At 38.4% G+C, this 13,314-nt stretch overlaps 1 protein-coding gene across 1 annotated transcript in view; it reads right to left on the bottom strand.

Moving 5' to 3' along the window:
- Window positions 1-13,314, bottom strand: part of pcdh15b (protocadherin-related 15b) — a 265,006-nt gene that overhangs the window by 77,718 nt on the left and 173,974 nt on the right. The window contains exons 21-24 of the mRNA XM_072456250.1: window positions 7,110-7,229; window positions 5,848-6,033; window positions 2,820-3,050; window positions 1,521-1,637 (exon numbers count right to left, since the gene is read on the bottom strand). Of these exons, the coding sequence (XP_072312351.1) occupies window positions 1,521-1,637; window positions 2,820-3,050; window positions 5,848-6,033; window positions 7,110-7,229 (654 nt within the window). The remainder of the gene's footprint in view (window positions 1-1,520; window positions 1,638-2,819; window positions 3,051-5,847; window positions 6,034-7,109; window positions 7,230-13,314) is intronic.

The raw sequence follows: 13,314 nt of genomic DNA on the forward strand, positions 1-13,314 counted from the left end.
ATAAATCTGTGTGGTCTCATGTTTCAAGTACATGTACATGGCCAAACAACAGATTTAAGGGGTTCAGGGCCCTTCATTGTCGCTTGCGGGTGTTATTGACTCATATGGTGTTCGCCTGGCGTTTGTAAGTGTCCCATACTCTTTGTTTTAGCGTTCACATGCAAGCTTTTTGTCACGGAGCACACGTTGATCTACTCCAAATCTCCGTGGTGTCGTTTGGTTTGTTACGCACCGTGGAGCAAATCCGACCCCGCTCCACGCTCGTAAACATAAGCTGACGAGTGATCTGCCCTTGTGCACATGAGGACTGATGGGTTTATCTTGTCAATTCAACCATGTCAATGTCAATCAGCCCAAACAAAAACCCAATCAAACATACCTACATAAGTTGCCTTTCCATTTATTTAAGTTTATAATTGTACATCCTTGTTGGACATGAGCAGCACATAGGACATAGGTAATTCCACAACTGTTACCTAGCAACCATATTATAAACAAGGGCCAAAATCCATATAAATGCACAGCAGTTATGATTTGACAAATAATAATACCATGCAATGCCTTTATTTTGTTGAATGATTGTTTAAACCAGGGGTGTTCAAACTTTTTTCACTGAGGGCCGCATTTTGAAACTTATACGGAGCAGAGGGCCACAAACAAGCCGACAATGTCAAATTTGTGACTGAATCATTTGATATTTTGCATTTGACATTGTTTCGATGCGCCTCCACTCCTTTTATAAGACTTGGAACATTCATATCAGGTTGTTATAACATCAAAATGCTGGGATTTTTCTCATTTTACTTTAAAAAGTATTACTTTTTGTTGTTTGGACCAACTTAGCAGGAAGCCTGAGGGCCAACAATAATTGGTCTGAGGGCCGCATTTGGCCCCTGGGCCGTAGTTTGGACATGCCTGGTTTAAACTGTCAGTTAAGTGTAAAATGTCTCTGCGTTTTCAGCTGCACGTCGCATATTGATGACATCACAGAGGAATTGTTTTGGAACTCAGCACTACACTACGTCCTGTCATTTTAAACTCTTTCTTCACAAACTACGATACATATTTTCTGCAGTTTCTATCCTACTAAGTCATAATTCAAAAAACAGGAGAACATGTCATATAGACTTTAAAGCATTTTTTTAGCAGATGTATATAAAAAGATGATTTTGTGGAAAGTGTACTGATGATCTCCAATAAGATGTTTCCTTTGTGCTATTACAGTTTAGAAAAATAGGTGCAAAATGAATTGAACGTTGCTATTATGAGGATTGTATAACGTATAAAGTGCCTGGTTAACAACAGCAGACTTTGGAAAGACTCACAGTGGAACAATCTGAAGTGAGGCAATTAATTACAATCTCAAAAAATGATTGGACGGAAACTCAAAGGTCTAATATGAAACTTCTTTGGAGAGGGCTCAGCTCGAGAGGGCAAATCATGATGTCGTTTTAGCAGCTCATATCCAGAAAAAAAGGATTTGAGAAAGGATTTGATTAGAACAGTAACAGCCCACCCACCACAGGGTCAGAATCGTTGGCCGTCACCGTGGTAACCAGGGTCCCCTTGAGGGCATTGGGGGCCACCATGCCTCGGTACACCTTCTGACTGAAGACTGGGGAGAAGTCGTTCATGTCCTGGAGAAGCAGAAAAGCACAAAACATTGGATTTTCTTTTTATGAACGCATCAAATTTGAATCTTTTAGCAGTTTAATGACATGTTCAGTCTGAGAAGAGTATTCACATTTATGGGTGTGGTATACCTGATCCCTTTCATCATTATTAGAACTAATACAAGCATCTCATAAGCTTTCATTCATTTGTTTAAAAATATGTATATATGCTGCCGATACTTTGCTGGTTATTAACCCTCCACAAAACTTCTTTTTTTTCTTCACTTCACCAACAGCAAAGAAAAAAAATTAGAAGAACATAAAAAACATTTTGTTGACACGGTAAAGTGCTAGAACACTCTCATCAAGAACAGTCTTTTGTAGAATTCAAAAAACTAAAATAATGTGAAAAGATAAATCATAGTAATATAGATAATATTGAAGGAGTAGTCTCATAAAACTTTTGCAGATGTTCATAGCCCTGCATTTTGAGTTCATTTCAAATAGTCAGTGGTGGTTAAGGTGCTTCTGTAGCCTTGACTGATGGAAGCGTGCTCTCTAATCGCCACTTATGGCCTCCCCTGACCGCCATCATCACTCACACACAGACCACATTCATACATAGGCAAAGTGGGAAAAATGAAATGTAGCAGACACCCGTCAGTGGCTGCGCAATGAATCTGATTTTAATCGAGATCGAGATTCAGTCCCGTCTAATCAACAAAGATCAGTTTAATCGAGAAGTCCGCCGTCAATCCTCTGTCGGTAAAAGCATTCCGTCGGGAGCACAGTTTGGACTTTGGAGGAATTGGATTACTTTTTATGTTAAATGGCACTGATTAAAAGTCTGTGTCGATACTGGAAGCCATTTTTATCTTGTGTTGACGATTAAAAACAAAATAAAATAGGCATTTATCGGACTAGAGCGTAATAAATCATAATAAGAACCAACGGAATTTTGTCAACTTACGTAGAAAGCACACACGCACACGCACACGCACACGCACACACACACACACACACACACACACACACACCGCTTGCCTTCCTGAACACTCATTTGTACTCTTCTGTCTTCTTCTGTTGTCTCTAACTTCAGCAGTATTCATAATGTTGTATGTTTCTTCACAATAAAAGTAAAACAAATAAAACAATAATGATAAAAACCAACATTAGAGCCCGACCGGCTACAGCTCCCCCACTCACCATGATAGTCACAGTGACCGAGGCCAGTCCGGGAGGCATGGTCCCATTGGAGTCCAGCGCCTCCACTATAAAGGAGTATGTGGACACCGTCAGCTCCTCGTAGTCCAGCACCCTGCGCACGGACAGCTCTCCTGAGCGAGGGTTTACTCTGAAGAGCTCCTGCACACCGGGGTCTGACCCCTCTGTCCTGATCTGGTACGTCAGGTTAGAGTCCAGGTCTGCATCCACCGCCTGGGAGAACAAGGACACGAGCTGATTAATCTTTTGACAATCATAATTTGAATATAGATTTTTGTGACAATGAAATTTGACCCAATTCATAAAATCAAACGCAAATGCTGTAAATGAAAAGTAGGTGGATCATAAAAAAAATACTATACATGTATAGCTCTTGCTCAGTATAATATGGGGATTATGATTCTGACAATGTCCCTCTGGAAAATAAGAAATAAAAGCCAGTATTTCTTATATTTTGTTTCATGTGTGTATTTTTCAACCTCTGACTGAAGAAGTTACAAAAGTTTGAACTTGATTCCACATTGGTGTATGGCAATGACAGTAGGTGAATGTATGTTTATAATAGAAGTAAATGGGATGTTGTGTGCATTTTTTGTGATACTGAAATATCAAAATACATTTATTTAGGAACAGCATTGCCAAAAATGATTACCCTAGAACAAGGAATCAAAAAATGACAGCAATAAATGCATTCAAACAAAACAGTGGTGCCAGGAGGGCCGGAGGGCTACGTATTCATTACAATGCATAAACAATTAAATTCCTCAAAACAAACAACAAGAAAAGAAAAAAGAAAGTGCATAGCAAATAATTGTAACTCTTTATTATTCACAAACATGTTTTTCATGCAATCAAGTAAAATGTGTCTTTCCATTTGCTTGTTTAAAATGAACTAGTTCAGTTTTTCACCTTTTTAAGACGGTACAAATCCCATACAATACCTTTACGTTTCATTAACCAGAACAGTAATATCACAAATGCTTTTCTCCTCTTTCAGATTTTCACTTCTACTGAAATTACACCTTAATACATTTGTTACGCTTATGTACAGTGTTATGCTTCTCTGGTCTTCCCTGGTCAAAAAGAAGAGTTTTACAGCGGCACATTTTTCATGGTAAAGTGAATATTTAATGTTTTTGCCAGAAGCTGCAGTAGTCGTAGAAGTATTGGTGGATGTTCTTTAAGCCCTCTGTGACTTGGCTCGTAGTACTTGTCTTTTACTGTCCACCTGTTCTGTTCCGCTGCTGTTCCACTTTCACCGTGCTACAATCTTACATTTCAAACTGGGGGAAACTATTGTAATCCTAGTAACTCAATAAAGTCCCGCCACGTCCTGTAGGCTGAAACTTTTGCTTCGTGATACTTTTCAAACTCTAACCGGAATATTAAAAGTCAGCCCAATTAACAGTGCACTGACATGCGGCGTTGGCTTACATGAGTTCACGAGGCGAGCTGGGTAGTTTTAGCTCAAATTAACAGCAGTAATTAAGTCCAACAGGCAAATTGGAAAAAAGGCAGGGCAACGGAAAGATGTGGGAGTACTTAATTTTCTTATTTCTGATTTTGAACTTTGTTGAAGCTGTGTGGTCTGACTGACTCTAATCCATTCCTACATTTGTCTGCTGCTGTCAGCCAATCACAACTGACTACCACTCAAACAAACTCAAGTGTCATTATATCGTTGTGCAAAATACACCCACTCAACTTTGCAACCTGCCACAGCAGAAGAACCAAAGGCCTCCTCAGAATCCCTCATCTTCTTCTTCTCATCTAATTATTTGGGTATTTTCTATATGTCTTTTAGGGCTGTGGAATTGATCCAATTTGAATTGAGACATAGGAATTTCTAATTGGCTAATGTTGAGGTCTTCACCCACTCAAAATGCAGTTTGGAGCAGAATTCAGACTTAAGGGGAAGAATTGAATTAATTATGTATTTTTCCAATTATTCCAAGGCTATAGTTTTGTGTTGCATGATGTTATTTTAATGTGTTCTGCCTCCACTGATCCTAATGGTTGGTTGGCTGGCTCTGTTATTTTGAACTAGTTCAGTTCATAGTTCATAATTATTTATTTTTAAAATAAGTTCACAGCTCCAAAAATGTAACTAGTTCAGTTATTTTTTTTCAATATTTTGCTATAATTTTTCAAAATTATTTCCACAGCAGCAATTATTTTATTAGTTTAATGCTGAAACTATGTGTCAGATTTCATCTTCATATCCAATTTTGAATCCTTACCCAGGATTTACATTCACATTGAAGGGACAGACTTCCCCCATGTGTTGCTGTCCATTCAGCACCACACTAGCAGCAGTAGCAGCTTTCAGCCCCACAGTATATTCTCAAAAACATGAAGGAAAACTTGCTTGGCAAAGTTTGCACATAAATGTTAGATTGTTCCCATCCTCTCCGACCTTTTCATAAAACACACGTTACTGGTCGTAGGGCGACTCGTTACTGCTCTGTTGTTGTCGCGTCCATGCTGCTTTATGTTTTGATGCACATGCGCAGTGCGGTGCGACACGCGAAATCTCTGTCTGCACTAGCGCTGACGGCCTCTACACCTTCGGAGCTCTTACACTTGCCAGGCAAAGGATCTGGTTGGACAACTTAACAATGTGTTTTTCGCCTGGAAGTCTGTAGCAATCGTCTGTAGGTGTCTGTAACGTGCTGTTTACAGACACCAGAAGGAACGCAATCACAGTATTGTGAATCAGTATCAGTAATACAGTAATGAACGCGTTTAGGCACAACCCTGTGCACACTAAACTGAAATACAGAACAACATTTTGCTTATATTTGATAGTAGTACCTAACCTCTATTTGCAATGTATGTTATTCCTCCCAGAAAATACAGTGTTCAAATGTTTCCTCTCTCGAGATTTGCGCCTGACTCGTTGGAATTCACTAAATGGCCCTAAAAAAAGCTCCCCCTGCAGCGCTCTCATAAACACATTCATGCATAATGCAGTATAGTTCATAGCCTCGGGGGCGTTGCATTCGCTCACCTTCAGCACCAGGATGACGGTGTCTTTTGGGCTGTTCTCTGGCAGCTCTACGTTGTACTGCTGCTGGGTGAAAACCGGACTGTTGTCGTCTACGTCCTGGACCGTTATGAAGAGGGTCAGTCTGGATCTGCGGGGGTCCACAGCGCTGTCCGCCGCCTCAACAATCAGGAAGTATTGTCCTCTCTCCTGTTCGATCGCACACGGGAGATTTTCAGGAACTAATTAGAAACTGTGTCACAAAAACACTTGATCGTATTTAAGATTTCACTGAAAACATTACTCAATTTTCCCTAATTTGGCATTTTTTTTTACATTTTTCATGGCACTTCCTGGTTGGACATGGGCAGATGCAGATGTGACTTAGAGGTAAATCCATAACTATCATATTTACGACTCTACTGTAAACAAAGGCCAAATCTCTTTCACACAACAGAAATTATTTAACGCGAAAACACATTTTCTAAAACGTTTAAACAAATTGTGAAAACATTGACACTGCATTTTGGATGGAATTTTGATAACGGTATTCCTTTTAAGAACTCAAAACTACTTCCTGTAATTTACTATTCCATTAATTAGAAACAAACATGAACACCCGTCATATGCACAAGGAAAGTGTGCAAAATGTGATTAAAGCTAAACATGCTTTTAGCAGAGGTTTGAATCATTTGTTCTGTTTTGTTGGGGTTAAAGGTTAATGGACCAAGGGCACAATGATCAGTTGTGCAAGCACTTTAGCTTGTATTAATTATTTTGGATTGCCCCTTGAAACTCTTTTTCAACTGGGTCATTAAAACATGTTTTTCAGAATTGTTCAGATTAAAATAATTCTGTTTATAATAAAAGTGTTTTGACATATTTTTGGGAGATTGGCAGAAAATATTTGGCCCTTAAATATAATCTTTTAAGGAAAAAAAAAGTATTAGTTGGATACAGAGAAGGCAGTATAAGGACTCTATATCTGAACTAAAATAATGTCTTGAATTGCAAAAAAATACATGTTAACCCACCGCAGATTCCCATAATGCAATTTGAAAACCACTGTATAAAATGATGCAGAGATTATTAAAGATGTTGCCATGCATTTTTTGGAGCGTGCTGACTAAGTATAATGGCGTCCAGGTGTAAATGACAAAATAGGGCACGAGTCTTGGTGCTTTTACTTAAGAAAATCTCTCTCTCTGTGTCCATATTTCAAAACCATCCACCATACATGACGCTGTTACGGCCCTGTCTTGTCCTGTAATTGATAAGCCCATTACCTCTCTGTCCAGTGGCGCTGCCGTGGCGATAGTTCCCGTGGCGTTGATGGAAAACAGTGTTTGGTGGTTGACGAGGCGATAATGGACCTGACCGCTCTCGCCCAAGTCTGGGTCCGTGGCCTGGAGGAAACGACAAGAGCAACAAACAAACAAAGACTGAGGCGCCGTCCAATCAGAAAGGAGACATTGATTACACCCCATTACGGTGCCACCCCGGAGGCCGTCACTCTCCTGATTAAAAGAGTGTGAGGCTGGCCGTGGGAGGGCAGACATGTTGTAAAAAATCAGCTTTACGCATGGCAAAAGGCGATTCCTGACTGTAAGTTCAAAAGCTGTAGTAATCATGTCGTGATTGAGGTCAAATATAAGCTTGACACTAGTAAAGAAGGACAAAACACATCATGGTGACAGCTTTACCACAATGTAAAAACAACAAAAACAACAAAAAAATGCTGAATTTTCTTTATTTTGTTGCTTATTGCCCATATATATTTTGTCAAAGGCTCTGTTTCCATGCAGTAGAGTACATTTTGTCCTGCACCAGTACAGTAAAAAACGCTAAATCAGGCCACAGTTTGTTGCGGTTTTTTTTATTTCTTTATTTGATTGGACATGTTAAAGAACATACATGACACAAAATGAATGTAAACAAACCCGAAATAGTGCTGTTAGTTGTTTTTAGCATTGTCTTTGTCAAAAATCCACTGAAAGTTATAAAATAAGCTCATTGTGCTAAATAATTGGGATGTTAGGAATGTGTTAGGAAAGTGAGAAATGAGTTCGGACGAGGGCAGCACGATTTGGGATTTTTCTGGCATTGCAGTTATGATTAGATTTGCGCCGTATGTTTTAATAATAGGATTGTGTTTGACGTTCACATTTTAAACACCGTCAAGGACAATCGACACAAGGACGGAAACAGGCCCGTGAAGTGAAAAAGTCATAAAATAATCACATTTCATTATTTCAGAACATGTTTGAACAGAGCTAAACAGACAGCAGTTTTGAAGCAGAATAAGACAAGTTATTTAGTTGTTTTGAAGTACCATTATTTTGTGGGCGGAATAATGGTACTTCAAAAACTGCTGTCTTTGCGATTCAAACTGCGGTTCAATTCAAGTGCGATGAATCTTGCTAATTAATCATACTTGAACAGGCCCTAAGAGCAGTGGAGTATAATAATGAGGTTTTCAAGTGCTTCAATAGTGGACTGTACAAAAGTGCGTTGAATTTGATTAGTCATACCTACAACTGGAAGATATATTCTGTATTCTGCATATACACCGTGGTGCATCAAAAAATAACAAATTTTTTTTTGGACTATAAGTTGCACTGGAGTTTAAGTCGCACCAGCCAAAAAATGCATAATAGAGAAGAAAAAAACATATAAGTCGCACTGGAGTATGAAATGTGGTTGCAAGTGTGAAAATAACAAATAATAGTGTGAAAATAAGTGTGAAAATAACAAATAATAGTCTGAAAATAAGTGTGAAAATAACAAATAATATCACATATAAGTCGCTTCGGAGTATAAGTAAAAGTATAAGCATAAGATATATAAGTATATAAGAATAAATGTAAGTATAAGTCGCACCCCGGTCAAAACTATGAAAAAAGATGTGACACATAGTCCGGAAAATACAGAATATATTTCAAAAAACACCGGTATTACAATAGATATCAAATTCGGTACATCTCTATATAGAATATGCAGGCCCGCTTGCATCTGAATGTGTATGTGTTTATTTGCCGGAGCCACCTTTGGCCCCGTTCTGTGAGTGCTACGGCGGCAGCATGTCCAATGTGAAATGACAGTGTGTTTACAGTTTCACGGCTCTCCTTCCTGCCCTTTGTTTGCAGCTCTGCCCCTGTCTTCAGACTGATACCCGGCTCCTAAAGTGTTGACAAGATGACGGGCACAAACCTTGGACTCCTGCCTCGTCTTAAGTGCATGTGTTCTCTGGTGTCAGAAACTTCGCCGGAACAACTCCACTTTTCTCCATGTCATAATACCATGGCTGAAAAGTGCTGTCGTATCGTAGTATGGATGAGCATCAATACATATATTTAAATAAGCTCTTCGAAGTAATGTATGCTCTCCCACGTCCTGGTGTTTTGGGAAGAAAAGAACACTTTGTCCTCCTGTCCAAGGTCAAAGAATTGTCAAAAATGTTTTCGTAGATTCAAATTTCAATTATTCCAAAGCTATAGTTTTGTGTTGCATGATGTTATTTTAATGTGTTTTGCCTCCACTGATCCTAATGGTTGGTTGGCTGGCTCTGTTATTTTGTTGTTTTCTGGGACACTGCATTGGCCAGAATACAAAAATCATATTTACACCATGAGCACATTTGCGAAAAAGCCAATTTTATGTTAATGTTGTCTTTAAATAATTCACTTGACAGCTAAACAGAAGTGTAAACTGCGAGAGAATATGTCTTAATATTTAATTCCCATTAGTCTTTGAGAACATTTGCTGTGGCATTATGGATCATTAAAGATTAATCTCATTTTGACATTGTGACTACGGCAATCAAGCTTCATTTTTCTCCGTCCCTCATTTGTTGTCTTCAGAAGAACGAATGGCCTCTTTTGATTTGATTTGTATTCTTTGGAGCAGTGCATTCTGGTAGTTCTATAAATTAGATAGCACATTTAGCTTTTGGGCTGATTATCTGGAGTTGTTTGAAAAGGGAGACGCCGAGTAATGGACTGAATCATGTCGGCGGTTTATTTCGGAAGGCCGAGCGCTCACACTGTTCGTATTCTCAATAACTCAATAATACAACGGTGCTTTGATGAAACTCACCAGCGCTGACATTCACTGACATTTCATGGATGGAAAACAACACCACATGACGTCCAGCCAGACCAGTAATCACTCACAAGTCTCCTCACCGACCATATATTAAAACTACAGACTTTTAGGGTCTGGCTGTATTTTGTCCATTGATCTTCGAGGTAAAAGGAGCCTTGGCCAAGTAAAGCTTCTGCTACTTTCACCCATGTTAATGCTGGAGTAAAGAGGCTGGAATAAAGAGGCTGGACTTGGCCGCCGGAGTGGGATGGTGCAAGTCCATATATGGTGATAGTGTTTCAACCAATGACTGATGTTCAAAAGCACCACCTGTGTGTGGGGTATTTAAAGTCATGTGGTCCACAGCAGAGGAGACGCTTGTTGTCATCCACCAAGTGAAATGAACATAAATCTATGTATGAATCATTTTGTAGTTTTTAAATTTTTGATTCGCTAAAAACGACCAATTTGACTGGCCTTTGCTAATTAAAAACACCTTTAATGCACAAAGCAAAAGCCTAATTTTCCCAATAAATCTTGAAATGAACTATTCTAAATAGGGCTTATCAAACCAATCAATGTATTCTCTGACTTTTCCTCTAAATAAGAATAAACCCTTTAATTACCAGCTCCAAACTTGTGTGCTTTGAAGCTAACCAAGCGTTCCCGTACAGTGTCCTACCATACGGTAGGTAGCTGTAATTTGCAATCGCACCAACATCTGTGTCAGACTTGCACTGGTTGTTTCCATGCAACAGCGCGCAGTGAGATTCAAATGTGAAGCAGTCTGTTTATTGTTTATTGTTTAATAGATCCCATTAGCATCAGCAGCGTAATGCGTCAGCTACTCTTTCTGGGGTCCTTTTCAATTTCAACTTTTATAATTCATAACTGTAAGCAAATACCTATAACTTACAGTTCTATAACAATGTATTGATTCTATTCAAATTGTTCTATTCTATTCTAATAAAGTTCTATTTTTTACACAATACACCAGTACTTGCTGCTTTCAGGTTCAATAGTTTCAAGAAATGCAATACACCAATAATGTGTAACTTTCAGGTACAGATTACAGGTACAAACCAGTGTGGATTCACACAGTAAAACACTTAATAATGATGAGGATTATTTTGACTGAAAAGTAAGTTTTGGTAAAATATAGATCATGTCTGCATTGTAATAACATTTCTTTAAAGAGTTTGTTTTTGCGTCCAATCATCTCTCTTTTACCTTTTAACAATACAATAATCTAAATGAGACAAAACTAAGCTTTGAATGACATATGGGATCATTTGTTAGTGTTTGTAAGTAATTTGAACATATTTTTATCACTGCGAGGCTATGTCTCATTTTAGAGACAACACTGTTTACCTGAGGGTCCCAAGACAGTTGACTGTCTATCCGGGCTCATACGAGCTTTACCTCCTCCACTTGTTTCACCATTGTTTTCTTTATAGAGAGATTTGGCTCTTTGGAACAGTTAAATGACAATGTTTGTCATATTTTCAACATTCAAAATGATTACAATTTTAAATCAGCTTACTACTTTATGGAGTTCCATTTCAAGATTTGTTCTTACTTCACCAATTGATTTACCTGCCAGGTAGATTGTACTTTAAGACATTGAAATACCCGCTTTGTCTAATACTAACAGTAAATCCTTTGTAAAAATGGAATACAAAAGCGGTCCTAGGCAACTGTCTTGTGGCACACCATGTTTCACTGTCTGAACATCTGAGGAACAGACATTATAAAAGACAAGTTGATGAATTGTACTGCACCTTCCCCAAAGTCTTAATATAGATATTTTTCAAAAAATATCTTATTATCAATTAGAGCAAAAGTAGCCGAAAAGTCTAACAACAAAATTCCTATGATCTTGCCTTTGTCCATTTCCCACAACCAGTCGTACCTCATTTGGGTTAACGTAGACGCTGTTGAATAGTTATTATTAACCATTTATTGTAATAGTGGTTCAACAGTTGGTACAATACATTTCTGAGGAATATATATATATACACACACTGTATTTTCCGGACTACAAGTTGCACCTTTTTTCATATAGTTTTGGCCGGGGTGCAACTTATACTTATATACTTATACTTATATACTTATACTAATATACTTATACTTATATATAAGTCCGAAGCGACTCATGTGTTTTTTTCTTCTCTATTATGCGTTTTTTGGCAGGTGTGACTTAAAGTCTGGAAAATACGGTATATGGATTGATCATGAATTTGAATTATATTTCTTATTAAATAATACAAAAAAACAGCTTTCAATATTAATTGCAAGCGCATAAACAATGCAAATCATACACATATTTAATCACATATATTCCTTACAAGAGTGAAGTCGGCTCCAAACCTCCTGCTCTTACTGACAGAGAATTGGCTGTGGACCTCTCAAAACAAGCTTATTATTGACAATTTGAAATAATTGGATCTCAATTTGAAACATGCTCAATTACACAGCTCTTTGGATCTTGAGTCAAAATTTTCCACATATTACATTTTATTATTGGTGAGCAATAATTTGGTACAAATGTCAAACTAGAATTTATGTATTTAAATGTATTTATTTATAACAGATTTGCACAAAAAGTGGTGTGCAAAAATATGTTAAAACATGTATTTAAACATATCAGTTGTTGTTTAATTATCCGACAGATGTAAAATGTTTATAAAAATTAACCAATATACTGCAGAAATATAAATATGTTTACAACATATATTTGTTTTTCCAATCAGCCCTTAGCATTTTGTTTTTACAATAAACAATACACAGACTACTCAGAAGGACTCAGGAGGAGGAGGTCAGATCAGAGCTGACCCTTCTCATCCTGGACATGGACTATTTGAGCCACTCCCCTCAGGCAGGAGGCCACTCCCCTCAGGCAGGAGGCCACTCCCCTCAGGCAGGAGGCCACTCCCCTCAGACAGGAGGCCACTCCCCTCAGGCAGGAGGCCACTCCCCTCAGGCAGGAGGCCACTCCCCTCAGGCAGGAGGCCACTCCCCTCAGACAGGAGGCCACTCCCCTCAGGCAGACCAGAACCACCTGCCACAAGAACTCTTTCCCTCTGCCGTTTGACTCATGAACACTTTAACACACCTACCACTTTAACAATGACATAAATCAACAACTAGTCATTGCACTGCTATTTTTTTTTGCACTATTTCTGACCAACTTAAATGTTGTGTACTGGCATATACGAGTTGGTGTTTATTTTTTTTGTAAATTCTTAATTTTATGCATGCCTGGACGTAGCAGTGAAGATGAAATAAGTTTAATAAGGCTGGAAAAACTTCTAAAACTTTGAGAGACAAGGATGCTGGCCTCTTTTAATGTCAAATGCTGTTTTAGTTCCCCACACATGGCATTTTGTGAAATCTGGTGTGGTGAAT

The sequence above is a fragment of the Eucyclogobius newberryi genome, unplaced genomic scaffold (genome assembly GCF_026437365.1).
Source record: "Eucyclogobius newberryi isolate DKJ021-1_F unplaced genomic scaffold, fEucNew1.0.hap1 SCAF_20, whole genome shotgun sequence".
Classification (NCBI taxonomy): Eukaryota; Metazoa; Chordata; class Actinopteri; order Gobiiformes; family Gobiidae; genus Eucyclogobius; species Eucyclogobius newberryi.